Source organism: Symphalangus syndactylus, chromosome 22, assembly GCF_028878055.3.
Source record: "Symphalangus syndactylus isolate Jambi chromosome 22, NHGRI_mSymSyn1-v2.1_pri, whole genome shotgun sequence".
Lineage (NCBI taxonomy): Eukaryota > Metazoa > Chordata > Mammalia > Primates > Hylobatidae > Symphalangus > Symphalangus syndactylus.
This window is the reverse complement of record NC_072444.2, coordinates 65,109,765-65,135,751: the sequence shown is the minus strand read 5'-3', so window position 1 is coordinate 65,135,751 and position 25,987 is coordinate 65,109,765. Positions and strand designations below refer to the sequence as shown.

The 25,987-nt window shown below is 34.1% G+C and overlaps 1 protein-coding gene across 2 annotated transcripts in view; it reads left to right on the top strand.

Moving 5' to 3' along the window:
- LRP1B (LDL receptor related protein 1B) overlaps positions 1-25,987 on the top strand; it is a 1,943,477-nt gene that overhangs the window by 1,789,238 nt on the left and 128,252 nt on the right. For both annotated transcript variants that reach the window (XM_055261032.2, XM_063631317.1), the window contains exons 68-76: positions 424-530; positions 5,541-5,670; positions 7,381-7,487; positions 7,824-7,956; positions 13,910-14,032; positions 19,304-19,429; positions 20,139-20,276; positions 21,791-21,925; positions 25,235-25,354. In XM_055261032.2, the coding sequence (XP_055117007.1) occupies positions 424-530; positions 5,541-5,670; positions 7,381-7,487; positions 7,824-7,956; positions 13,910-14,032; positions 19,304-19,429; positions 20,139-20,276; positions 21,791-21,925; positions 25,235-25,354 (1,119 nt within the window). The remainder of the gene's footprint in view (positions 1-423; positions 531-5,540; positions 5,671-7,380; positions 7,488-7,823; positions 7,957-13,909; positions 14,033-19,303; positions 19,430-20,138; positions 20,277-21,790; positions 21,926-25,234; positions 25,355-25,987) is intronic.

Here is a 25,987-nt window from a genome sequence, read left to right as displayed (position 1 = left end):
TAATAAACAGCCCCATGCGTACAGAGTCACAAAATGTCATACTTACTTAAATACATAAAATGACATAGAACTCCAACAACTAAAAAAGATCATTGTTATAGTATGACAATAGGTACATTTTCAGGCTTATTTTTATTAAACAGTAGACCATTTATCTTTTGTCCTATGTTCCAACTTGTTTTTGTAATGCCATTTACAGCTCACTGCAGCCTCTGTCTTTATTCATGACTTTAAAAATAAATTTGAAAAATTATTATATTATGTACCATAGATACTTCATGAGATTTTTCCTAGACAATATATTGGTTCTGTTTGACTAACCACTTTTTTTTTCTTTAATGCTACCTCATGTCATATGTCATATAAATTTTACAATGCACTTACATGTAACGGAATAACCCTGTGCTGTTTTTCTATCCCCAGAGCCACAGACATGTACATTGAAAGATTTCCTCTGTGCCAGTGGGGACTGTGTTTCTTCAAGGTTTTGGTGTGACGGAGATTTTGACTGTGCAGATGGCTCTGATGAGGTAGGCATCTTTGTAAAATCAAAAAGAAAGCAGCTCTTCAGAACCACATTTGTAATTATTATTATTCAGTCCAGTAAGTGTGGCAAGGACAGCTCAGAAATACTTTCCTCCTGACACATTGAGATAAGTATTATATCCATGTACTGTGCTCCACATCCCCAGCACAGGGAATAGCTCTTGTGCTGCTATTGACAGTTAATTTTACAGTCTGTTTTACCTCAACTGGTGAATAGCTGGGTTGTGGGAATAGGATGTTTGGAAACCCTATTCCCTATAGCTGATGCCCCTGCCATCTGTGAATTAGTTCATAAATTTGCTGCAGTCTTTATAGTCAGGACTAATATTTTTATGCATTTTAAACAGTTTCTTCTCCCCAGTCTCTTTCTTCAATAGATATAATCTTACAGACATCGATGTGGGTCATCACTTTTCATGAAACCACAGGTTGAGCTTTGCTTCGGTGATGAATCACAATCCATTTATAATAAGTCCTATGTACACACAGCTTTAAGTGAAAAAGTTTACAAATCCTCTGGATAATTCTATAAACTTAGTTTGTGCTAACATTTATAATACTTCATACAATTTGTTATTTATGAATTTATGTCCTTAGGTTTCAGATATTAATTACTCCATGATGCTTTAAAAATAATAACACGATTATATATATTTTTCTCAATCAAATCTAAAAGGACCCCAAGCTCTCATATCCCAGTATCAGTGATTTCACATGGATAATATCAGAAACACAAGGTTTGTGCAATCAAGTCCAGACAGAAGTGAAGGAAAAAAGAGCTCTAGCCGGGCGTGGTGGCTTACGCCTGTAATCCCAGCACTTTGGGAGGCCAAGGCAGGTGGATCACGAGGTCAGGAGGACGAGACCATCCTGGCCAACATGGTGAAACCTTGTCTCTTCTAAAATACAAAAAAGTTAGCCAGGCATGATGGTGCACGCCTTTAGTCCCAGCTACTTGGGAGGCTGAGGGAGGGGAATCGCTTGAACCTGGGAGCCAGAGATTGCAGTGAGCTGAGATCGTGCCACTGCACTCCAGCATGGCGACAGAGCGAGACTCCACCTCAACAACAACAACAACAAGATCCTGTTCCTCAGTGTACACCATGCCTCCTGTATTGCAATGATTCCCTAAAGCTCTGCTGCTCTGGTTGAGAAGCATGTGTACTCACCTCTCATGAATGCCCTCCCGCTGACCATAGACTTGGCCAGAGGATTTTCGCTGCAGCTCTGGAGGTTTCTGTGTTTCAGTTCCCAATTCCCTAGGCATCCACTGATTTCATGCGTCTGTGGGAGACACTACAGATCTCTGGTGTTTACAGAATTCATGCAAACTAGGTCTCTTCCAGCCCTGAGGCATTCCCTGTGGGACTGGACAACTCTCCCTTCTCTCACCATTTTGGAAAAGTCACAATAACCACATTCAACAACCTAGATTTTGGAAACAAACACGTGTAATTTCTCGCCTGAGGGCTAGCAAAACCTAAGTCTCAAGGATGCAAAGGTCACTCAAGAGAAAAAGTTGAAAAATACACTGCTTCTAGTCATGGAGCTCTTCACAAAATAAAAGTCGAACCATTTTTTTTTTTTTTTTTAAACACAAAGGAGAGTTACATTTTTTACTCTCATTTACCAGCCACCTATTTACCTAGCATTCATACATTTGAAAATTACATTAAACTTTTCTAAAGCAGAAAAACATTTTAATTAAACTCACCGATGAAAATATCTTGGCTTTGGTTTTATTTAATATGTTGAACCAATCTGGGTAATATGTAAAACATCAAGAGGTGGGGATGTATTGCTTAAGGCTTATATATTTATCTTGAATCATATTCACAAGATATGCAAAGTGCATATGCAAAATCAAATACTACTACTTCTTTAAAATCTTATTCATGTGAAAGTAGATATCCTTATTACCATGTCTCTCATCCCGTAAGTTGGTGGACATAGTGATTTGATGGCTAAATATATCTCCATATATCCAGACATTTTCATGATAAGGCTCAGAAGAAATGAAATTAATTGTAGTAAAGTCATTTTTCTCTACATTTATAGATGTTTAGTGCAGTCTATATGTAATGAAGTAGCTAACACAATTGGTAGTTGATTTCTTTTTTTTACAGTCTAGACAAAAAAAAAACTGAACAAGTGGCTAGAAAGCAGAATTACACACAGAATACTCTCACATTAAGAACGAAAATTGGGAGAATTGTGAAGATAAGTTTCTGTATGAATGGAACTGATAATATGATTAGCTTGTTAATAACAAAATAACAAAGAAGAAGTTTGAAAACATGGTTCAATCTAATTGTATAGCAAGTATTTATCTCTGTGGCACACACAGAGCATGATTACTTAAAGTGATTTTAAATTATAATATTTTTCCTCTACATTTAGCATAATACGTTGTAAGAACATAAAAATCTTAAACTGCACCCATAGACTTATTGTTAATAATAATATTGGTTCTGCTAATTTGAAACATGTAGGGTAGTTCAAATGCTTATTTATGTCAATGTCATTAGAACTCAAAATTTAAAAGTAAAAGAAAGGAGATAGAAATGTAGAAACAAAAAGTTAAGTAAAAATCCTCTCTTATTAAATCCAAAAGTATCAGTATAAGATCTTGATTAATCTTTCTCTTTCTGAAAATATATGATTTCTACATCTGCCAGTGAAAAGTCCTAGAACCAATTATAAACCAATCGTAATGACTATCCTGAAATTCACCAAGTGGTCTCTAAATACCATTTTCCAATTAAAGGAAACAAGACTCCTTTGAGAGATGCCTAATTTTAGGTCTGAGAAAATAAATGGACAAGATGAGCTGCTAACATCTGAGGTTATTAAGAGAGTGTACAAAGTGCACAAGAACAAACTTAAAGGAACTTCCACTGACAAAAGGGACAATTTGAGCATTAGAAAGAAAAATGACGGTAAGGGATTAAAACACACACACACATACACTATATAAAAATCAATGAGTTCACAACAATACCTTAAAAAGCAAAAGTTCATTAATCACTTTGGAGGTTGCAAAGGTATCAACATTCTTAGGATGCAATTAGTCAAATTCAGAATGTGAGCTATTCTATAGTATAACTGACCTGTTTCCTTCAAGTAGTAAATGACATTTAAAAAAACTGAAGAATGAGAAATAGTTATACATTAAAGAAACTTTAATTCAAGGTATAAATCTCTTTTGAGTCCTTACTTTACCAAACAGTATTTTATATAACTAAATGACACAACAGTACCATTGGTCATTGAGCTGTTTTACTTAAATGAGCTCACTTGCAGAGATAATCATTCATTGCTCCTAAAAATGTTTACTGGATAGTTATTATAATCATGTTGACAGTATTAGATACTTGGTTCACAGACAGCCATGATCTTTATCCCAGTACAGCTGGGATAAAGTTATATGAGATGTTAATTTACATTTGTTTTCTATATTTGCTAGTTTATTAATTTATTAATTCACTCAGCAGTTTGTACTGGATGTTTACTGTGTCCCTGGCACTAACAGTATGGAGAATACAGTGGTGAATAAAACATATGACATGTCTTTCTTATGACATTCTCTAATGTCTTTCACATCATTTGCTATTATGTAGCTTACTCCAGATATCCCACATTTCAGATTATCATTACACATAAAAAGCCTTTTCTTAAGTAGTTCCATTTCTACTTAAACTGTTATCACAAAGAGAAAATTTCAGAAATTTAGAAAGTGAACTCTCCTTCCTTACATGGGGATGAAACTGGGAAGAAGCAGCAAGTAGTAGTTCAATGTGCTTTGCTTGCTGCGAGTTCCGCAAACCATGAGATTGTTACACTTTTCGTGGAAGAAGCAGACAAGTATATTTGGGTAAAAATGGAAATTCCCTAACAACAGAAAACATCATCCCAGTGAGACACTTCATTGGAGTATTCCATTTCAACCAGAGTGTTCAGACCCAGGGAAGGTGATTACCAGTGACTCCATTTCATTTATCTCATATACAGATCCTCAAAGGTAAATTTGCCATCTTGTTTGACTTCCACATAAAATCTGTATATGGACTAGCAGCAATGAAAATTTTGACAGTTCATTTCACAGTTCTTTAGGGAACAATGTCAGAAAAGAGGAGAAGGAGAGTTACAACAACTAAACTATAAAAGGATGGGTGCAAAGGAAAAGAGATGCAGACAGGAGAAAGAACACCAGGGGAAGCTTTGCCAATGCAAAACAGATTTGTCCTAGGATTTTTGTCTGTTTCACATTCCATATCCTTAGCTGCCTTCTCCCTATAGCCAATAAACTGGATGTAGTTGCTTAGAAATAATTTTTGAAAAAAATTCTTTAGAGACAAGATGTTGCTATGTTGCCTAGACTGGAGTGCAGTGGTATTCATGTGTGCCTGTCATAACGCACCACAGCCTCAAAGTCCTGGACTCAAGCAGTCCTCCTGCCTCAGCCTCTTGAGTGGGGCTATTGTGCCAGGTAGAAATAATTCTTTAACTCTTTTATTATCTCATAATCTTCATTGTTACCTAAAATTATTAAAATTCCATTACTCCATAACTATCTACCGAATAATGATACTCTCAGAGTAACTTAATTAGTATGATGAAGCCATAAAATTTGTGGTTTTTTTTTTCCATTTTTTGTTTTATTATGACTCACAGGGACAAATGAAAGTGGAAAATTGTTATAATTCTGTTATATAGTCCTGGCCTTAAAATATTAGTATCTGAGCCACTTTTATATAGCAGACATGGTTCCTACACTTCTGGGTTTCTATGCATAAGTTGTCTAGTCTTTCGGTTTGTAAACATTTTTCAAAAAATGCAATTTTAATTACATCTATGTTGTTTTTGACAGAGAAGTTGTGAAACAAGTTGTTCCAAGATCAGTTCCAGGTTTTCTGTACATAAGTTTTCTTATATTTTGAGTGTGTAGAAGTGTTTCTAAAATTTTTATTTTAATTATGTCTCGTTTTTCATAGAGAAATTGTGAAACAAGTTGTTCCAAAGATCAGTTCCAGTGTTCCAATGGTCAGTGTATACCAGCAAAATGGAAATGTGATGGCCATGAAGACTGTAAATATGGGGAAGATGAGAAAAGCTGTGATCCAGGTAAAGGGATTGAAGTGATATTTCATTTAGTTAACATTTTACCTTGATAGAATTTAAATTTAAGCAGCAATATGCAGAAAACAGTGGCAAATATGTCATATGTTTACCGTTTTTAAGAAATGGTCTGCAAATCTGTGGATAAATTAATTAGTGTGTGCTTCATATGTCTTGAAAGTGTTTTAGAAAATCAGATCATTACTTACGAATGGAATCCAAGCATAAGTTCCCCAAATTTGATTTTCTGGTTTCTATATCTTATTATACCATTTGGAATTGTTTCCCCAAGACAGCAAAGTAAAATCTGTTGAAATTATAAGTACAGTAAAAGACAGGTTTTAGTTATGGAAATGGTGATTATGAAATAGAATGTACTCATTTCAATGTGATGCTAGCTAAGAAGAAGCATAATTGTATTGTTTGTATTTACATCTTGGGCCAAAATTTAGGTAGAGTTAGAAAGCAAAGCCAGAGAAAAGATACACTACTCAATTTATGCGCTAGGTGGCTCTATAAATATACTCATTAAAGCACTTTATTTTTTAATTATATATTTTAATTACATTATCTTACAGAAAAATATTACTGGTGGAAAACTGTACTATAATGTAGGTATGACCACAAAAACATTACCTTGAGAAACTAGGTCAGAGTCACAAGTACAAGGCTCACACATTACTATGCCCCAGTACCATGTCCATGGGCCATATTATTAATTGATCACATATTCCTTTCTTACTGAATACAGACATGTTATTAGACTCCTTATGAATACAGATCCCTAGACAAACACTGCCAATTAAAAGGAATTGAAACTCAAGGAAAAAGCTTTTTAGTATCCCTGAACTAAGGAATTCAGACCACAAAGTCATTAAGTATGATAGACTACATAGTGGTCTAATGTAAGGCCAGAAGCCCAGACGTTTGAATGCAAGCCTAGCCAACTCAAGCTCATAGAAAAAGGCAGCTATCATAATTTCTGTCAATTAATTAGACTGGGTAGTATTTACATCTTGTGACTAATCACTTATAAATATTATAAACTTGCAAATATTACACTTGTAAATAACATTTAGCTGCTTGTTATTCTTAATTTCGGCATCATAAAAGAATACTGCACATTCTGTTAACTCTGTTAATTACACATGTATTCATATTTAAAATCCCCAAACAATGCAATTCTTAGAACTTATTCAAATACTTTATTTATGTCAATGCAACCAAATAGATATCATTGGGTCTATGAGACCATGCCAAGATTTCGACTTCGTGCTTTATACAGTGAATATAAGAATTAACATACTCAAAGGTTACTAAATATTATTACAGTTTTGGAAGTAATTTGAGACTTCAATAATTTAAAATAATTTAATTTAAAATTGTAAAAAAAACTCATGTAACACTTCAAAATCAAAGGGATGAAGGATATCAAGGTTTTTTTTTTTCCTTCTATGTACTATTGAGTTAAATTCTTACTGCACAGGCTATTACATCATGAAGTATATTTAATATAATGCAATAATATTATAACTAATCCTAAAATTATTTAAATAATTTAAATGAATCTGTAATACCAGTCATTAAATATAGTTATATAATATAAACTATTTTTATTACCATCTATAAATTAATATATTTATGTGTTTATGTTTTTATTTCTAAAAAACTGTTATTTTTACTCTATCTCAATCTCAAATTTATAATTGTATTCAGCTTCTCCTACTTGCTCATCAAGTGAATATATATGTGCCAGTGGTGGATGTATTTCAGCATCTTTGAAATGTAATGGAGAATATGATTGTGCTGATGGTTCAGATGAGGTAAAATATATCGTTTAATTAAAATATTTGAATTACATGAATTAGGTTTAGGCAAACAAATGTAATGAAAATAAAGAGAAAGAATCTTGATTCTTAGCACGGTTTAACATGTTAGATATGTACATTGAATGCAGTCATTTCAACAAATACCTGAATTTTCATGCTGTCCATATATTAAAGCTCATTCTTATTTGTAGAAGTTATATTCATTAAGACAAAATGAAAGAAAGCCCATGGTATAATAAATCTCTAGTATTACAAGTTGCATGTTTATTTTGCCCATGATTGTATCATTATCATTAATGAAAACTGCAGTGTCCATTTGTATTTGAACAGATGGACTGTGTGACTGAATGTAAGGAAGATCAGTTTCGGTGCAAAAATAAAGCCCACTGTATTCCAATTAGATGGCTGTGTGATGGAATTCATGACTGTGTGGATGGCAGTGATGAAGAGAACTGTGACAGAGGTAAGGTATTTTTGTGTGTGTGTGCCTGTAAATGAAAGAATGAAAGTTAAGGTTCTGTGCAGAATATACACTGTGTGCTAGCGGCAGAGGATAGAACCCTTAAATGATTCTCTTTACTCTTCCAAGTTTCATCACATAGCAGCCTGGTCTAAATACGCAAAATCCAGATCATTGTCAGACAGAGTATAATCTCAATCTGGGCATGACAAACACGAACACAGGGCAAGTGTTTACTGAGTGTCTACCATCTCAGACTAGATGCCGGGTCAAGTATAGGGATACGTGGAGAATACAGAGAAAGTGGCCAATAAAACCATGACTACAAAAGTGTATCTTGAATTTTCTGTATATTCTTTCCTTTCACATTGCTTGCCTTACTCTGAAGGCGTAGGAACAACATATGGCATACTCAACTGCACACATTCATATGCTGTATGATATATAGGTTATAGGTTGTGCCCCAGATCCCTACATTTCCTTACTGCCATATCATTGAGAAAATAACCTACATTTTTTGTCAGTCTAAAAGACAACTTTCCTTTTTGTCATATATTATTTCCCAGCTGTGCAAAGATCATTTTCTGACAGATAACAACATTTTAGTTTTAAACCACCACATTAAACGTAGCAATTGTTACTACTTTAGAGTTATTTCGCAAAACAACTGTGTGCTGAAGCCTAAAATGATCACAAATTAATCCATGTTTGCTATTTTCATTTTGTTAAATACAAAATTTTTAAATGCAAAATTTCTTGTGACCTGCTTACAAAGTCTCTCAATAGATTTTACACTTCTTGGTGTTTGGAAGATCGTCAGTAGAAATGGTGCTAGATACTGCCACATGATTCAAGGCACTTGAATGTACACTCTAGGTTTATATACTCTAAACCTGTCTAAGATGTTTACTTTTGTAAATATGTAGTCACCTAAGAAAAACAGTATTTTAGTTTCTTTAATGTTATTTCAGATGTTTATGATTAGATAATCTCTCCATCCCAAACCTGATAAAGTGTTGTATTATGCAGAAAAAAAAATATTTTTTTTTGGTCTGTTTGCTTTTTTTTTTTTTTTTTCCACAGCTCCTTGCAGAGCAGGATTAACTCATAGACAGTGCACCCAAAGTAGGCCTTCAGTTTCCTTTTGAATTTGCCATTTATAATAGAGACCTATGAAATGTTAAATGTCCGTAACGGCTCTTTCTATCTTAGGCTAAGTTCTCACACTCACTTTCTGTAATTGGTCACACTAGAGACAGCAAACATTGTGGAGAGTCTGGCAGCAATAACTCATGTGACTTTTGTGCTCAAAGGTTTGGGGATGACAATTAAGCTACTCCTTGTTTTCCATATTCTAGCGAATCACCTCTATTGCTCAGCTTCAATCACTACCACCCGCCTAGTTCATTCTCCCATTGCTTCTTGCTTGGGCTGGCATGATGCCACCTAACTGGTCTCCAATACATCCTATTTATTGTTACAAGGTTCATCTTATGTAAGTGTCCTTCCAATTATGTCAGTTTTTACTCAAGGTACCTGATTACATACAAACAATTCAATCTAGTAATCAGTTATGAGAAAATGACCCCATTTTACCCTCCCAGACTTACTTTCCACTGCACCTCTTTATGTATTGTATCCTAGCCAAACTAGAAAATCTCAAGTACCTTTCAGATCTAAAATTATTCTACTAAATATTTAATCTTAATGACTGAAAAAGAGTTGAGAGCCTTTAATTCAATCATTTACAAATGTTTCAAAGCCCCCTTCCCCTCCATTCACACCTCTAACTTGGTTTTCCTTGCTGCTGGATAATTAAGCTCCAATGACATATTTTAGTGGTTACATTATTTGATCCCATATGGATGTACCTTAAGGCATTACCACTTTCAGATTTCTAGTATTTAATTTACTCCCAGGAAGTGGCATAGGTATGGGGTAAAGGCATTTTAAGGCATTGAGGAAATGGCATGCCAGAATAAATATCTTTTCTATTAAATCTCATTTCCATTCATTTCCAATCAGGCTACATGAGCTAATAGGAGCTGAGTGTTGGGAACTGGAATATAAGAGAGCTGAATGATAAGCATGACACATTTTCCCAACGAATCAGTTTTACTAGTTTACTTTAAAAGACAAAAATTCAAAATACTCTGGAATTAAAAGCAGCATTTGCATTTTTGAAGGTAAAATATATGACCTCAAGGAAGTGGGGTGCTTGTTCTGGCCTGAGCTTTCAAACTTTACACTTTATATAATACTGGTGGAAAAGATTGGGGGGTTCTCTTCTGAGTAATTATCAGCTCAACAATGTGTAAGTCAGTCAAATAAATTATAAAGTATTATCATGTATTAAAGCTTCTCTCAACCCAATTAAGATGAGAACTCTAGATGCTTATTTTCTGTGATGATGCACTTGACCAGATTTATATTAACTTGCCAAGGTCTCTGTTATAATTTAGATGTATTATTGTTAATTAATATATACTTTTCTCTTTTCCTAATATTTCCTGTTGAGCTGATTAAGAACATGACCAGGAAACTGGAATTTTAATTCAGTCAATCTCTTTAAATTATACCTTTTTTGTTGTTTATATGCACTTTATGCCATTTCAAAATAAGGAATTTTAAGTAAGTCTCAGGATGTCATGGTAGCCCCATGATGCATGTTTTAATGCAAATTTTTTGGAGTACAACATCAAGTCTTTAGTAGTTTATCACAAAACCTTTGCCTTTCTCTTGCAGTATGATTTCATTTATAGTTCTTTTAAATAAATCAGTGGCATATCCAACACTCATGTGGAGAAAATTATAATGTTATCTAATGCAATACCTTAGGGAACTCATTTTTTAACAAGGCTGATGTGTATGGTACAAATAGAGCTTTCTAAAATAATCAGAAAATGTCAAAAGTTCACAAATTTTGTTTGAATGTAATCCATTGTAAAATGGAGCATGCGATGAGATTTAGTCATTAGAATCTTTATGCTGAAACTCTGCTTCATAGTCTATGGATTTGATTTTGAGTTAAGGCAATATACTCACTTCATACTGATACTCATATCTTTAATTTCTTTAGTACTAAGGACTGCATACTGCATATGCTATCTTTTTTATTGTTTTCAGAGTGAGACAGTTGTTAAATAGTACTGAATTTTATTGCACAGGATTTCATAATTGAGATTAATTGTAAATACAGCAGTATGGAGCTCAGCATTGCAGAAGTTTGAGAGAAAGGGGTATCCCAATAACAGATACTGAACCGTCAGAGTCTCACATGGTGATATTCACCTTGGTGGATTCACCCAGCCTTTGCCTTTGTCTGTTTCTTAGTTTGGTGGTTCTCAGAGATGGCAATGTAAGCTGTACCAGTTCTGCTAAGCATTTTTGCAGACAATTGTACTATTATTCAGATCAATATCACTATAAATTCTTGGTCTAAGCTTTAACTTTTACTTAAGATACTAAGCAGTCTGCCTTGTTTTCCTAATCATGTTTCTGCCATTAATCATACCGGGTTTTTAAAAAGACCTCTCTCTCAAATCTGTTACCAAGCCGCCTCTCTTAGTTAATAACTTCACCTTCTTCTTTGAAGAAATAAAAACAATTATGAGCATTTTTCAACATCTGGCCACCAAACTAACAAATCTACCTGTAGCTGTCCTCAGGCTTTCCTCCTTCCTTCCTCCCAAAACAGAAGATTTGTTTCACTTCCAGTCTAAGCCTATTTCATTCATTTTGCTCTAGATCTCAAATCTCTCACACTCTCTGGATCCTCCAGAAACTCATGACATTAATTACTCTTTTGCTCTCCTGTACCCTCAAATGTGTCTTGTCTACTGAATTAATATCAGAAGCATTTAAATGTGTTCAGGGATCTGTTCTTCCTCACACAAGCAACGAGGCTCACTTTCTGGTCTCTTGCTTCCCTTTATGGCCAAACTTCTGGAAAGATGTGTTTGCATTCACCTCCTTCTTCTTCTCATTCAATAGCCAATGACAATCATTTCATTAAACCCACCACCATTTCATTAACCTGCTTAGCATTAGTTACCTGCGCTATCCCTCTCGTTAGAACACTTTTCCCATGTATTGTCTGGCATCACTCTTTCCAGATATTTCTCTAACCATTTTGATTACTTTTTTTCAGTCTCTTTTGTAGACTCCTCTTTACCTACGCAATCTGTTTTTCTCTGTATTCTCTTTTAAGCTTCAAATCATAACTATATTCTGATCATTGCCAGATGCACATTTACAGCTCAAAAACTTATCCTATATTTCAGACATATTTATCCACCAGCCCGCTCCACATCACCACATGGCTGTCTACCGGTAGCTTAATTGACTTATGTCTTAAGCCTGCTCCTCCTGCTGTGTTCCTTTATTTAATGAACAATACTATCTACCAAATGGTCCAAACTGACTAAAAAATGAGTACGATGTTTGTGTGCTCCCTCTCCTTTGCCACTCTCATCTATTTAGCCTCAGGTCCTGAGGAGTTTTCCTTCTGAAGAGCTCTCAGCTGTGGCTCCTCTAGATCCAGTTACCATCAGTTCTTCTCTGGATTGCCATGATCTCTCTTGAAATGTGTCTTTTTCCTCCAGTGTTGTCTTTACTGTCTCTCTTTTCATTTCTAAATCCTCCACACCAGAGCTAGAGCTTTCTTTCTACGATCCAACTGATTCTATCACTTCTTAAACCTTTTGCTACTGGATGTGAATTATCAGAGATTTGTGTAACAAGTCAGAACTCAGAGCAAGAAGAGTTATTTGATCTTCACAAGTTCGGGCACATTATTCCTTCCAAAGTACATCTGCAGGAGGAACAATGGTTCTTTCTGGGTATTTTCTAGGCTTTTAAGGATTACCACTGTCACTGCTCTGCCTCATGTTTTGGTGAATGTATGTGTGCTTAAATATGTTAATACATTCAGTAAGTCAAATCTAGACGACCCATGAATTCTATCTCTTACCTATACATGAGGATTAACTAGGTAGTATAACCCTTTGGGAGCAATCTAATTTATCTTAATTCTATACTGTGATATTTGTGTTGTTTCCCCAGGTACTTCTTGCACCTGTGACCCTATACATCACTTTAACTGTACCTCTTTTATAACATATAAAAACATTGAGTCCCAGAGACATTAATAGAGTTATCCAAAGCAAGACTAGAACCCACAGTTCCTAACTCTCAAGTCATTGTCACCTCCACCGTATACTGCTACATCTGTAGACATATAGTCCAAATTTGCTCCTTACTTAGGTCCTTTGCCTGTGGTAGATGTACTTAAGAATTTTACATGAGAATATTTTTGTATTCCTGATGTTTTTATTTATTCATTAAAAGAAAAATGCAAACATTTTAACAATCCAAAAAATTGTGCTTTACTGCACAACTTTTATTTAAAAAGAACACTGAAATATTGTATGATATGGCCAAATTCTTATTGCTGTTAAAAAATTGTTTCTTTGTGTTTGCAAAAAATTTTTACTGGTTATTCTAAGCTTTTAGTAATCTGGTTTATCAGTATTTCAGATACAGCTAAATTGTCTAATAATTCTAAAAATGTCTTTTCCCCAAGAAAGACACAAATTTTAAATAATTACAATTAAAACTAAAAAATTAAATTTCTGTGTATTCAGTAACATAAAAATTATGTGAAGCAGAGTACAACTTAGATTCTTAAAAACTTTCTTCTAACATCTTATCAGTATTTTCTAAAAAAAAGACATATGAGAGTAATATTAGAATGTTTTGAAATGTCAACAATGAGTACATGTTATTAAAAAAACTTGAATATTACTTGTTCCTGGTATTATGCTTGAAATAAATATAATAAATATATGGAAGCAATCAACTAGATACTGTTTGCTAAGATTCAGAGGAATATGTGTCCTGCTGACTGGCACTGATTACCCTGAATCCCTTTGTTTCTTTTTGTTTTAAAATAAAGGAGGAAATATATGTAGAGCTGATGAGTTCCTTTGCAATAATTCTCTCTGCAAACTACATTTCTGGGTGTGTGATGGAGAGGACGACTGTGGAGACAACTCTGATGAAGCCCCTGATATGTGTGGTATGGCATTTCACGTGGCTCTAGATTATACTTTATCTTCTGATCTCATGCACCAGCATGAATCAATGAAGTGGGGAGGTGAACTACAAATTATACCATCCTGGGGTTAGGTGGATACAGTACAACCACAGATACAGCTTTTGTTCAGGTAATAAAGGGATAATCCGGTTCAGAAGTTATGACTTTATAGAGACTCATCCTAAATCCGAACTTGCACATGTCAATACTATTCAGAAGAGAGATTATGGTCTCTTTGGGTGGATTTAGAGTAATTGACATTTTAATTGAACAAGATTCATATAATAATTTTGGCTTCACATCAAATTGGAGTTTTAGGTTAATTTTGGAGGGGTACAGATAAGCAAATCAAAAATATATAAATAATAAAATCTCATAGTTTCACAAGCCACCCACTAATGAAATATCTATCTGTCTATCTATCAATCATCTATCTGTATATCTGTCTATCCACATATCTGTCTATATCATTACAAGTCTTAAACACAGAACTGAAATTAGGAGTTATTTAACATTTAAACCTAAAAAATCTTAACAAAAGTTATTGTTTCTCCAAATTCAAGTTACTGTTGACTGAGATTTGTCCGGTATATGCTTATGAGACCAACAAATATAAAAGTCTAATTTTAGATCAGCAACATAAAGGATCTCTTCTATTTTAATGAAGTTTTTTGGTCCCTGTTCTCATACTTTTTATCTAATCTCTGCAAGAAATATAGTTTCACCTATGCTTTAAAGGAAAATGCTGCCATATCAGATATAACTCAATGGCACACCAGGTAAATTAGAGAAAGAGAATACAGCATGAGTGTACGTACTTACACTTTTTGTTCTATTTGTTGCATCAAGTTAAGGCAATATTTAGATATAGATGGTGACATTTCACTACTGAAATACAAAAATGCAGGGAAAAATACAAAAATGCAGGCAGCTTTATTCTGCTAAGTATTTAAAAGTTGAAAATAAAACAGGCTTTGGAGAGTTTTTTTCTATAGATACAACTCATTATGATGAGTAATGCAACTAAGTTTCAGCTTCAGTTTTCTTTACATAATCTTAGAAATAAACTCTGGGTAATCACCAGGGATTAGACTGTTTCTGAATCATAAAATATTTAACAATATGAGAGCTTATCTACCAACATCAATCCAGAACCTATTTATCAATTATGTGATTTTTTTTTCTATTCTCTATTCCACTTGACCACAAAACCAGTGAGTGGAATAGGAAATTTTCAATAATTGATGTACAGTGGCAGAGTCATACTCTCCTAGAGCTGCTTCCAGGGCCATGAATTGATTCTCAGGGGCATTCCACACAGCACAGATGGGAAACCTTGTAAAATCCAGATTGACTGTCTGAACATTTTTGCGTTTCTCTCAGTGAGCAATATCAACATTGAGTCAAACTATTATGTGCCAGAAATTGTGCTAATTAGGACAAATAGTTCTTTTTGACAAGGAGATCTTGTTCTGGCTGGACAAATAAAAATAATTTTCATACATTCTATTTCCAGCAATGATAGAATTAATTAAAAGTATGGAAAAGGCACAGAGAGATTCAATGAACTCTACCTAAAGAACAATTCAGAAAGCTACAGTGTTGAAGGAGCTAGACTAAAAGACATCTTAAGCAAAGTGAATAGCATGAGAAAAGGTGTCATTCATTCATTCAATAGACATTTGTTCAGCAAGAGACCATGATTAGTTTGGTGATATAATGATGAAAGAAGTGAACACGAACCCTCACCTCACAGAGCTTAGAATCTAGTGGAAGATGGATATTAATGTGCACAGAAATATATACTTACAAACTATGATACATACTATATAGTAATTTGGAACAAACAGACTTTATCAATCATAGGGTATGAGAAATAACATTTTAGTTCAGGCCTGGGAAATATTTAGCTGCTGAATATGTGAAAAGGATTGAGGTTGGGAGTGAAAGTGTGATACAAAATTGCGGACAAAGGAAATAATATTTGTGAAAGCTCTGGGCAGAGCAAACCATGGCTTAGTCAAGGAATTGAAGGATCCATGTTCCTAGACAGCACAGAGCCAGGTAGCTACGAGCACTCCTGGATTTACCAGACTATAGTCAGATAAACCCATTGTAAACAGGAAATAATGTAAATTGACAGTGTGTGTTTGACTTAAAAATATTTTCAACATATAAAGGATATATCAGGACATAATCCCATAGTAAGTAGAGGAGAACATGTATTGCTTTCACACTGTCATAAAGTCAGAAAACCTTAAATTGAACTATTGTTAAATTGGAGATCATCTGCATTTGCTTAGGATGAAACTAGAGACAGCAGAGATACCTGCAACCTTGGAAGGAAAGAGGTAGCCTACAGATATAAATGCAACAACCAGCATAAAATGTGGTAATAAATACAATGGAATATTCAAGATCACGCTGTGTGGAAGTAAAGATAGGGCAGGAAGGGGATTATCAAAGAATATTGAGTGACAACAAGCCCCTAAGTTAAGATGAGCTGGCAGAAGAGACTTAGGTAAGTGACCACAGAAGGCATTGCAAAAAAGAAGAGTGAGGGACCAGAGACACCAAAGTAATAACATTTTCCAGCAAATATGTGATGGTTTCTGCAGAGGCAGGGGAAAATGAGTTCCAGAAAAATGATTACTTTTACATAGGAGTCAATTATTCTTCTGTCTCTGCTCTTAAAATATAGAAAATGAGTTGATAGACTACATGTAGATACAGGTAGATCTGAAATTCTTTAATAATATGTTAAGAAATTTCCCATCTTTGTATTTCTACTTATTTTTGTTATTTATATATATTTAATATTATATATTTATATATATATATATATGCTTTCCAAGTAGCACTGATAAATATTCATACTTGGTGGTATCAGTTGGCCTTGTAGTATGATCATCTGCAACATTTCTGGCTTCCCAGATGCAGATATTGGGAGAGCAGGTGGTTTCGTTCATCTAAGTTTAGGGTTATTTTGGATAACTAAGATGAAAAAGAGAAAAGGGCCAGAGAATCCAGGGTATTGGGAAGAAAGTGGGTTTCTAAACTTACCTAGTACTTAGAGCAGTATCCAAAATATTATAGGTTACTATAAATATTAATGGCGAGAAAAGTACAGACAAAAATCATTGGTGAATAGGGAAAAGGTAGTTACTTCGATGAGCTAGAGTTAAGATAAAGCTGAAGAGTTGTTGCAATGATAGTGATTGGATTAAAAATCATTAAAGAAAGAGATTGTGCTCAAAATAGAACATTCATAGTAGTGCTTTTACAAATGAATTATAGGAAACAGCAAATTTATGCTGCAACTGTTTATATAAGTTAGCATTCTTAACAGCAAGCAACGGAAACTGCCACTGTGAATCAAAAATAGAAATTTGTTGAAATCCACCAATGTAAACAACCTCCTAGGAGAGCGGTGGCTTCGGTAGGATTGGAGTAAAAGGACATAGGGTATAAGAAACTTAAGGAGCTAAGAAGCCTCACTGGTTGGTTTCCTCATGTGAATGTTGAAGTCATCTAAGATGCTGGAATGAATTTAAATGGAGATCTTAAAAGACTATGCTGGAATGTGCTAGTTTTCAGTAAACTGGGGCGGAGGTGATGTTTTTGAAGTTGATTAGAAAATAGCAGCAGCATGAAGATATAATCAAATGTCTAGCCTTCAAAATAACATTATTTTGTTTTAGTTTATTTTAGAAAATAGAAAGTAAAGATAGGATAAAGCTATGGAGGCTGTAGTAGGAAACTAGGATGTTTTCAAACGTGAGGTGACATAAGGTTTGAGCAAATTAACAGACATTCCTAAAAGACCTATAGAGGAGGGAGTATATTTGGAAAATGGACCAAATTTCACTTAAAGCAAGGAGGTCAGGGATGGAGTATAACATATTTAAGAAGCTGTAATAAAGCAGTATTGCTCAAATATTGAGAGGGACAAGGGATGAGTCTGCAGGACTGGCACGGGCAAGACAGTGACACGTCTATTAGGCCATTCAAAATATCTTAAATTTTATTCTCAAGGAAATTGGTAACTGTAGGATAAATGGTTACACGAATATGTTAAACTGATTTTTCTCATGGCTTTTTGAGGATCTGAGGATGGAATATGAAGCTGGAGGCATTTAGGATATCTCTCTGTAAAAGATCATAAACAGCTAAGCCATTGTGATTGTAACTGGTAGGGATGGCTAGAAGATGCCAAACCTGGGGACAATAGCAACAGTAATTGGTGACTACTGAGAATTGATGGTCAATGAGAGGAATCCATTAGAATAGTTCCAGACTTTTGGCTATGATATGCCACTAACTGAATGATGGAAATAAAGCGTGTTTGAGAACAAGGGGTAAGAGACGAGATGATAAAGAGCTGAGTGATGAGCTTGTTAAATTTGAAACTCTTGAGGGGATGTCCTACAACCGTGAGACGTCTGAACTAGATAGAGAATTGAAAGTCTTTAGGATGTAGTAAATCAGTGAGAGTGAATAAACATATCTAAGCAAATAATTCAAGAGTGAGAACATTAGGGGAACAAGGACAGAGTCCTGGGTAACTTCACATCTAAGGATGAAGACTAATGACGGATACTTCCTGCTTTAAGAGTGGAAGTCTTCAGATGAGATAGTGAGAGAGGAGACAAATGTAAGATTCCCTGGCTTTCATTGTGGTCTTTTTAAATACACACAAAAACATGCACGTTAAAAATGAATAACTAAGATCAAATATGTGCCTCAAATACATATCTAAACTGTTGTTTACAGAGACAAAGAGAAAGAAATCAAGTTATGATATTGTTGGGATTTTTGTTTGTTTTCACTGAATGACCTATTTTCAATTTGGGGCCTGTAACATATGCTTGCTCCGGCTCTATGCTGTGTGAAATTGCTCTTTGAGATAGCTAAGTGTCCTGCCATATTGCATAATTGTAGGCATAAATTAATTTGGTACACTAAGTGAAGTCAGCTAAGATAAGGCATTTGGGAATGAGACCATAAAGTTTGGCTCTTTCGTATTTCCTTTAAGATCCTCAGCTGTGCATATTTTTCTGTAGTTAATATAAATAACTAGAATCATCACATATTTTTCTAGTAGCCACTAGTAGGCAATTGTCACAACAAAAAAGATGTTTAGAAAAGCTAGCTTATGGATTTGAAAAGAAAGCATAAAAGAAAAAGGAAGAATATTCTTCATAAATCATTGTACCTGAAGGAGCTTCTTTGTTTTTTCTTCCTTTTCTTCAGTCAAATTTCTTTGTCCATCCACAAGACCTCACAGATGCAGAAATAACAGAATATGCCTACAGTCGGAGAAAATGTGCAATGGGATTGATGACTGCGGGGACAACTCAGATGAAGATCACTGTGGTGGTAAATGCGTTTAATGTGAAATAATTCAGTGATGGCTATGAGGTTCTCTGATGACTTGGAGTACAAACATTTTAAAAAATATATTTCTTATGTGGACGTCTGAGGGCATTATTTTCAGACATTTGATCTTCTGACAAGGTATAAAAATATTCCACTAGCATTTCATTTGCCTTATAGGTGTGCACCTTTATCCATAGTTCCCACTAATCCTTTATTCTAGAAAATATTCATCCCAGAGAAACAATATAGGGATTCTTAAATGCTCTTTGTTTAAAGATTTAATTTTTTGAAGAAAGAGTGGAGCTTATATAAATTGTATGTATATGCAATTCTTTTTTCTGAATTCTGAAGTTCAAAAAGTTTTTAATGCAAAAGACTTATGTATGCAGCAAAATCATCTGGATACAAAGCTTGACCTGACCTAATTGGAGCCATTTAATATCACCCTCTAAAAAAAAATTACACTTAGGGTAAATATTTTTAAATTTTTCTGTAGATATCAGTGTTATTTACTTAAAGTAAACACACTGTTACTTTTCTAAAGTCCAAAAATTTCAGAATGTTTAAAAATTTGGCCTTGAGAGCTTCAGATAAAGGATTATAAACCCGTGTTTTTCATATAGTTAGTAAAAATTTTGGAGATACTACATGCTCAGTAAGTGTGTTTTGATTCTGTGAGGCACTAATCGTTTTTTGTATGACTCTATAGGTAAGCTGACATATAAAGCAAGGCCTTGTAAAAAGGATGAGTTTACTTGTAGTAATAAAAAATGCATCCCTATGGATCTCCAGTGTGATCGACTTGATGACTGCGGAGATGGTTCAGATGAGCAAGGATGCAGAATAGGTGAGCTTGTTTACTGTTAAGCAAAGCACCGGGATACACAAGTCTAACTTCTGCTTGTACATGACTAAAATGTTCTGGATGGAAATACTGTTCTTCAAAGTATGCTTGACTGATGCCCTTTTTCAAAAACCTTTGCCAAAACAACATTAGAATATTACTTAATTTCAGAAAGTATGAAGTGGACAAGGTTGACTTTGTAATGAGTACCCTTGTTAAAGCAGAAGCTGAGAAATCAATATTCAAATATAGAAACTGATGTCAGCAATGTAATCTATATCATTTAGTAATTTATCTTATAGAAATTTAATGTTAAATTTTATAAACGGTAATATTTAGTTGAATGATAGTAAAGGTCTTAATTTTTTCAATGTTTAAAAAAATGTAATCCATTGCTGAGTCATTCTTACAGAAGATGTGATTTTTTTTTAGTTACAGTGCCATGATACTTGAGTTATTACATGCTGATTGCGAATAGTTTGTGTTTAATGCTTGGTATTTGATTTTTTATATTAAAGAAAAATAATTAAATTTATGATCCTCAATTCAGTTTGCTTACAAAAGTCACACAATATTTCCTACTTTTGCATCTTTTCTTTTTTTTTTAATTTATGCATCTAAAACTTTCCTCATTTAGGGATGAAGCAATACCCACCAGGATATGGCTACATGTGTCTAAAGTATGGTATCATTCCACTGACCTATTTTAACGAATTGTAAAATATTCAAGTCAATGGGGACAAATAATAGTTACAATCACAATAATTAAAGTTCTCGTGTTTCTCAAAAATTTAAGTAACTTAGAGATAATATAATGTTATCTCTATAATAATGTTCTTCTCATTTATTTAAAAGAGAAGTCCTTCTAAAATGTTTTCCTGAATGGGAGATAAAGCAATAAAATTGCAACTGCTCTCCTGGAAATTACAAGTAACTTTTTGTCTGTCCTAAAATGTTGCAGCTTATGATCAACCATTATAAGCACATTACACACCCAAATGTTACTCTTCATATGTTTGTCCAGCATAATAAAATGAAATTTAAACTGCTGATTTAACTGACTTGCTTGAGTAACTTAGCAGTACCCTTGATTGAGTTTACAAATATTAAGCTTAGGTTAGCAATAAATGCCTAAATTTCTAGGTAGCTTATAGGAGATGCTTTGGCTCTCAGAGAAGGATGTAGTACTCATATATCGTCCTATAATAAAGATAGCCTGTCATTAGAATCATTGACTTCTGACTTACTTTTAAAAAGTATTATAGCTTAACAGCAGCTCTAAATATCAGCTGTTAGCACCTTGGTCTAATCTGTATTTAATGTTAATGAGTTTAGTTTTTATACTTCTATACATTCATAAGACGTGGGGGCTTATATGGAGAGAAGACCATAACCTTATATATTCAAAAAGAGTTATCTATGGAATAATAAATACCATTTCAAATATTTTTAAGAAGTTAACTCCCCACTTCAGGAATTAGAATTATATTAGTTTTGATCATATTTTTAAATCCCAGCTCCTACTGAATATACCTGTGAAGATAACGTGAATCCATGTGGAGACGATGCATATTGTAATCAAATAAAAACATCTGTTTTCTGTCGCTGTAAGCCTGGATTTCAGAGAAACATGAAAAACAGACAATGTGAAGGTAGAGTACTTTTCTTCAACAGCTTGCTCATAAATCTTTGGGTTATGAAGATTCCCAAGACTTCTAAATTGTGAGATCACAGGGGATTGATTTTCATCAAAATGGTGTGTATCTATGGGATGCCACTTCACTTATGAGAATGAAAGCCTCTGGGGTCAAGAGCTTGTTTGTTTGTGGAGCTAAGCTAACCACGACAGAGGCTACAAAGCTTTTTCTATAGCAAATTCAGAAGCTGCAGGAATTTCTATAGCAAATTCAGAGCTGCAGGAATTTCTATAGCAAATTCAGAGCTGCAGGAATTTCAATTCTATTGCTACAATACTGTTTTGAAATGCAAATAACGAAATTGCTGGTTCAGGAACTATTGGAGAATTAGTCTTACTTCATGAAAAAATATGTTTATGATGACCCATTTCTCTTGAGTGTGGCATTTGCAATACTGAAATAGGTAAATCACATTTAGAGAGTCATGGGCTTTTGTCCTAAAACCATGTTTTAAATAGATCATAATGTGTCTTTAAAAATTCAAAGTCAGGATCTACATATATCTGTCAACTTACTTGAGATCATTTAAAAATTGAGCATGTAGGATCGCCAAAATCTTATAGTAAGTAAGTAAATATAATCTACATCAGTGTTCTAACTATAGAACCATGAGATACCGACCCATATGCACTTTCTTCGAGTTTCTTCAATAAAACTGCTATTTGTATTCATATTCATATTATTGTAAGTACAGCCAAACCTAAAATAACTAAGTCTGGCTTATCCAGGCTAAATTCAAGTCTTCAAGTGCTTTTACCAACCAGCTTGCTTTTGTTATGTCTCTTTGTGATATTTTGAGGTTAAGAAAAATGATTTTACTTTGTGTTAATCAAAATGGAATTATTTAATTGATTCTACTCACCCAAAAGGGGAAAAAGTGTAGTCATGTCACGTTCATCTGCATTTTGAGTTATATGTGTATTTGGATTATTCGTGACATTTGATTTTTCCATTACCATGAGACTGAAAGCTGACAACCTAGGTTTTCTGCGTTTTAGTTAAAAAATGAATTATCTTTCGAACTATGGTATTTATTTTTCCCAGGCTCTTTCTATCAATTACATATAAACACGCACACACACAATTCTTTCAATATTTTAATTTCAATAACATTTATTTTCTAATATTTGTCAGTGGGTTTTTTTTCTGTATATATGTACTAAATTTAGAAATTATATTGCTAAAATTTTCTTAATTTTTAATTACATTCCACAGCAAATATAACCTGAACACTACATTCTTTATTTCAAATTGCTATGAATCCACTTTTTTATATTATTTTGTAGGACAAACGAGTAACTTCTGAACTCTAATAAAATGTTCATCTGTTTTTAATAAATAAAGTTTTGATATTAAGGAAAATAGTGTCAAAGAAGGGTAAGACATAACTTGGATTCTATAATCCAAAAATTTAAATTTGTTTGTGCCCTTCACTTACATATCTGAAAAAATGCATAAGAAATTGCTATTTGATGTTAAAGCCCAAACACTTCAATTAGAGTATCTAAAGGGATAAAAGTAAAGAGGAATGGTGGAAGAAAATTAGAAGGGGATTAACAGTTGCTGAGTGCCAGGTACTGTTTTGGGTACTAGGCATGTGTGGAATTCCTCCATCCCCTTCAAAAGCTCGTGATCCAGGCTTTCTAGAGATGAGGAGAAAATGATGGCTCGGGCCAGTATGATGACAAGTGAGGAAGTTGAGGTTGTATGAAATCATGCAGAATATTGCTTATTTGGATTCTGTACCAAAGGGAAACCATAGTGACAAATAACTGCCTGTTCAAAGTTACAGAAGCTGAACAAATCAGAAATATTTGTTGTAACTGTGATGGTTAAGTACTCACAAGATGCATTCTACTTCATTCCTGTCAAATATTTACTAAAAACAACGAAATACCACTTTTCTGCATCTCTTTACCCTACATTTCAATCAAATAACAATGTGTGGTCATGAAAATGCTTATGTGGCAAAGTATCACAGTAAAGTCAACAAAATCAGAAAACCTGAGTTTAAGCCTTGACGTTGTGATTTGCAAGTGTCTCTACCTCTGAGCCCTTAGAACATTGTTGTGTGCTACGCAAAAGAGTTATTCTTACTGTGCTGATTCTTAAGTTCTCTAATTCAAGGGAAGGATTTATCTCACAGATTTATTAGGTAATTAGGAGATTATTAGTGATAAAATGAGGCAGAGGAAATATGCTGGCTAAACACAAAAGTAGAGAAGGAAAAGAGAGGAAAATTAGGTAATTCCCTAGAATCACCTGGCCTCAATCCTGGCTCTTCATAAGCCCTTAAAATTAGACTCATGTGCCAAGCTACATGACTCTGATTAAATCACATGAATACTGCCTGTGATTTATTTATTTATGCTAGTGATTTGGACGTATTTATTCATATATAGGCATGCAGATTTTGCTTGCTTAATTCAAATAACCTCAATACAGCCCTTCTTGTTACATAGTCACTTCATATATGAGTCCAGAAGTATATTAGAGATGCACCCAAATCTTTGTTCTCTGCCACTCATTGTGCAAAATCTGGCAATAAAAAAGGCATGTATCATAATTTATGTCCTCAAAGGAATATGAATATGTAACCACATTCCTAAAATATAAGCAACAGTGTAAGAGAGAAACACCAGGAGAGCAAAGACTGGAGAAACTAAGGATAAATCATCACTCCCATGTATGGTTGGAGACCAAGGAAGGCTTTATTTCAGGTGGATCTTGAAAGATGAGTAGAAATTCTGTATGGAAAAGTGGGCAAGGGCATTATAGGATGAAAGAATAGCCCATGATATGTGCAAAGGCATGGAGGTAGGTCATCAGAAACAGCTTAAAAGAAAACCTCAAGACGGGTCTATCTGCGTGAATGGAAATCTATACAACAAACCCCCATGGCACAAGTTTATCTAGGTAGCAAACCTGCACTTGTATCCTTGAACTTAAAAGTTAAAAAAAAAAAAAAAGTAAAAATTTTAAAAAAGAAAAAAGAAAGCCCCAGGGAAGTTTGAAATTGATGCTTTAATATTTTAAGTGGATTAATAAAAGCAATGGCAATTGATGAATCTTTTAGTACAAATATTGTGAAAAATGATTATACCTTCACAAATATGACACAGCAAGTCACAGATTAAAGATGTGAAAGGACAATAAAGCTAGTAATAAGTTAAAGAAAAATAATTTTGGCTTTTTTGAAACGTGGTAAGAATAGGAGTCTGAATTGAGGGTATGATGATGCTATTTTGAGCTCTTCTTTTCTAGACCTTAATGAATGTTTGGTGTTTGGCACATGTTCCCATCAATGTATAAATGTGGAAGGATCATATAAATGTGTGTGTGACCAGAATTTTCAAGAAAGAAATAACACCTGTATAGCAAAAGGTAAGATTATAACCACTACTGCAAATTCTATTACAATTTCATTGTAAACATTTTATGGAGAAAACTGTTTTATATTTCATTTCAGCAACAGCTTCATTTCTGATAAAATATTTTTAATGATGATTAATTTGACCAGTTGGTTAGTTAATATTAATGAATTTAATCTTAGATGGTTTATGGAAATGACTATGAAATACATGGTTACCGTTAAAATCACATTGTGTCATTGTGTTCAAAACAATTTTTCAAAAGGGGTAAAAGTTTAAAAGCCAGTGTGATAGAATGTGAAGTATCTCTCTTGATGGTCTGCTCTAAGGGAATATGAGAAAAATTATACCCCTGGGATAAAAATAAAAGGTTAAACATTAGCATTATAAGGAGAAAGGAATTTTGAGTAAGGATTTTAAAGGTTTTAAAACAAGATCTTGCTTTCAAATTTAGAACTCCACTTACCAATATTTTTCTTAAAAGATTAAATGATAGGCCTGGTGCAGTGGCTCACGCCTGTAATCCCAGCACCTTGGGAGGCCAAGGCGAGTGGATCACAAGGTCAGGAATTCAAGAACAACCTGACCAACATGGTGAAACCCCGTCTCTACTAAAACTACAAAAATTAGCCAGGCATGGTGGGCC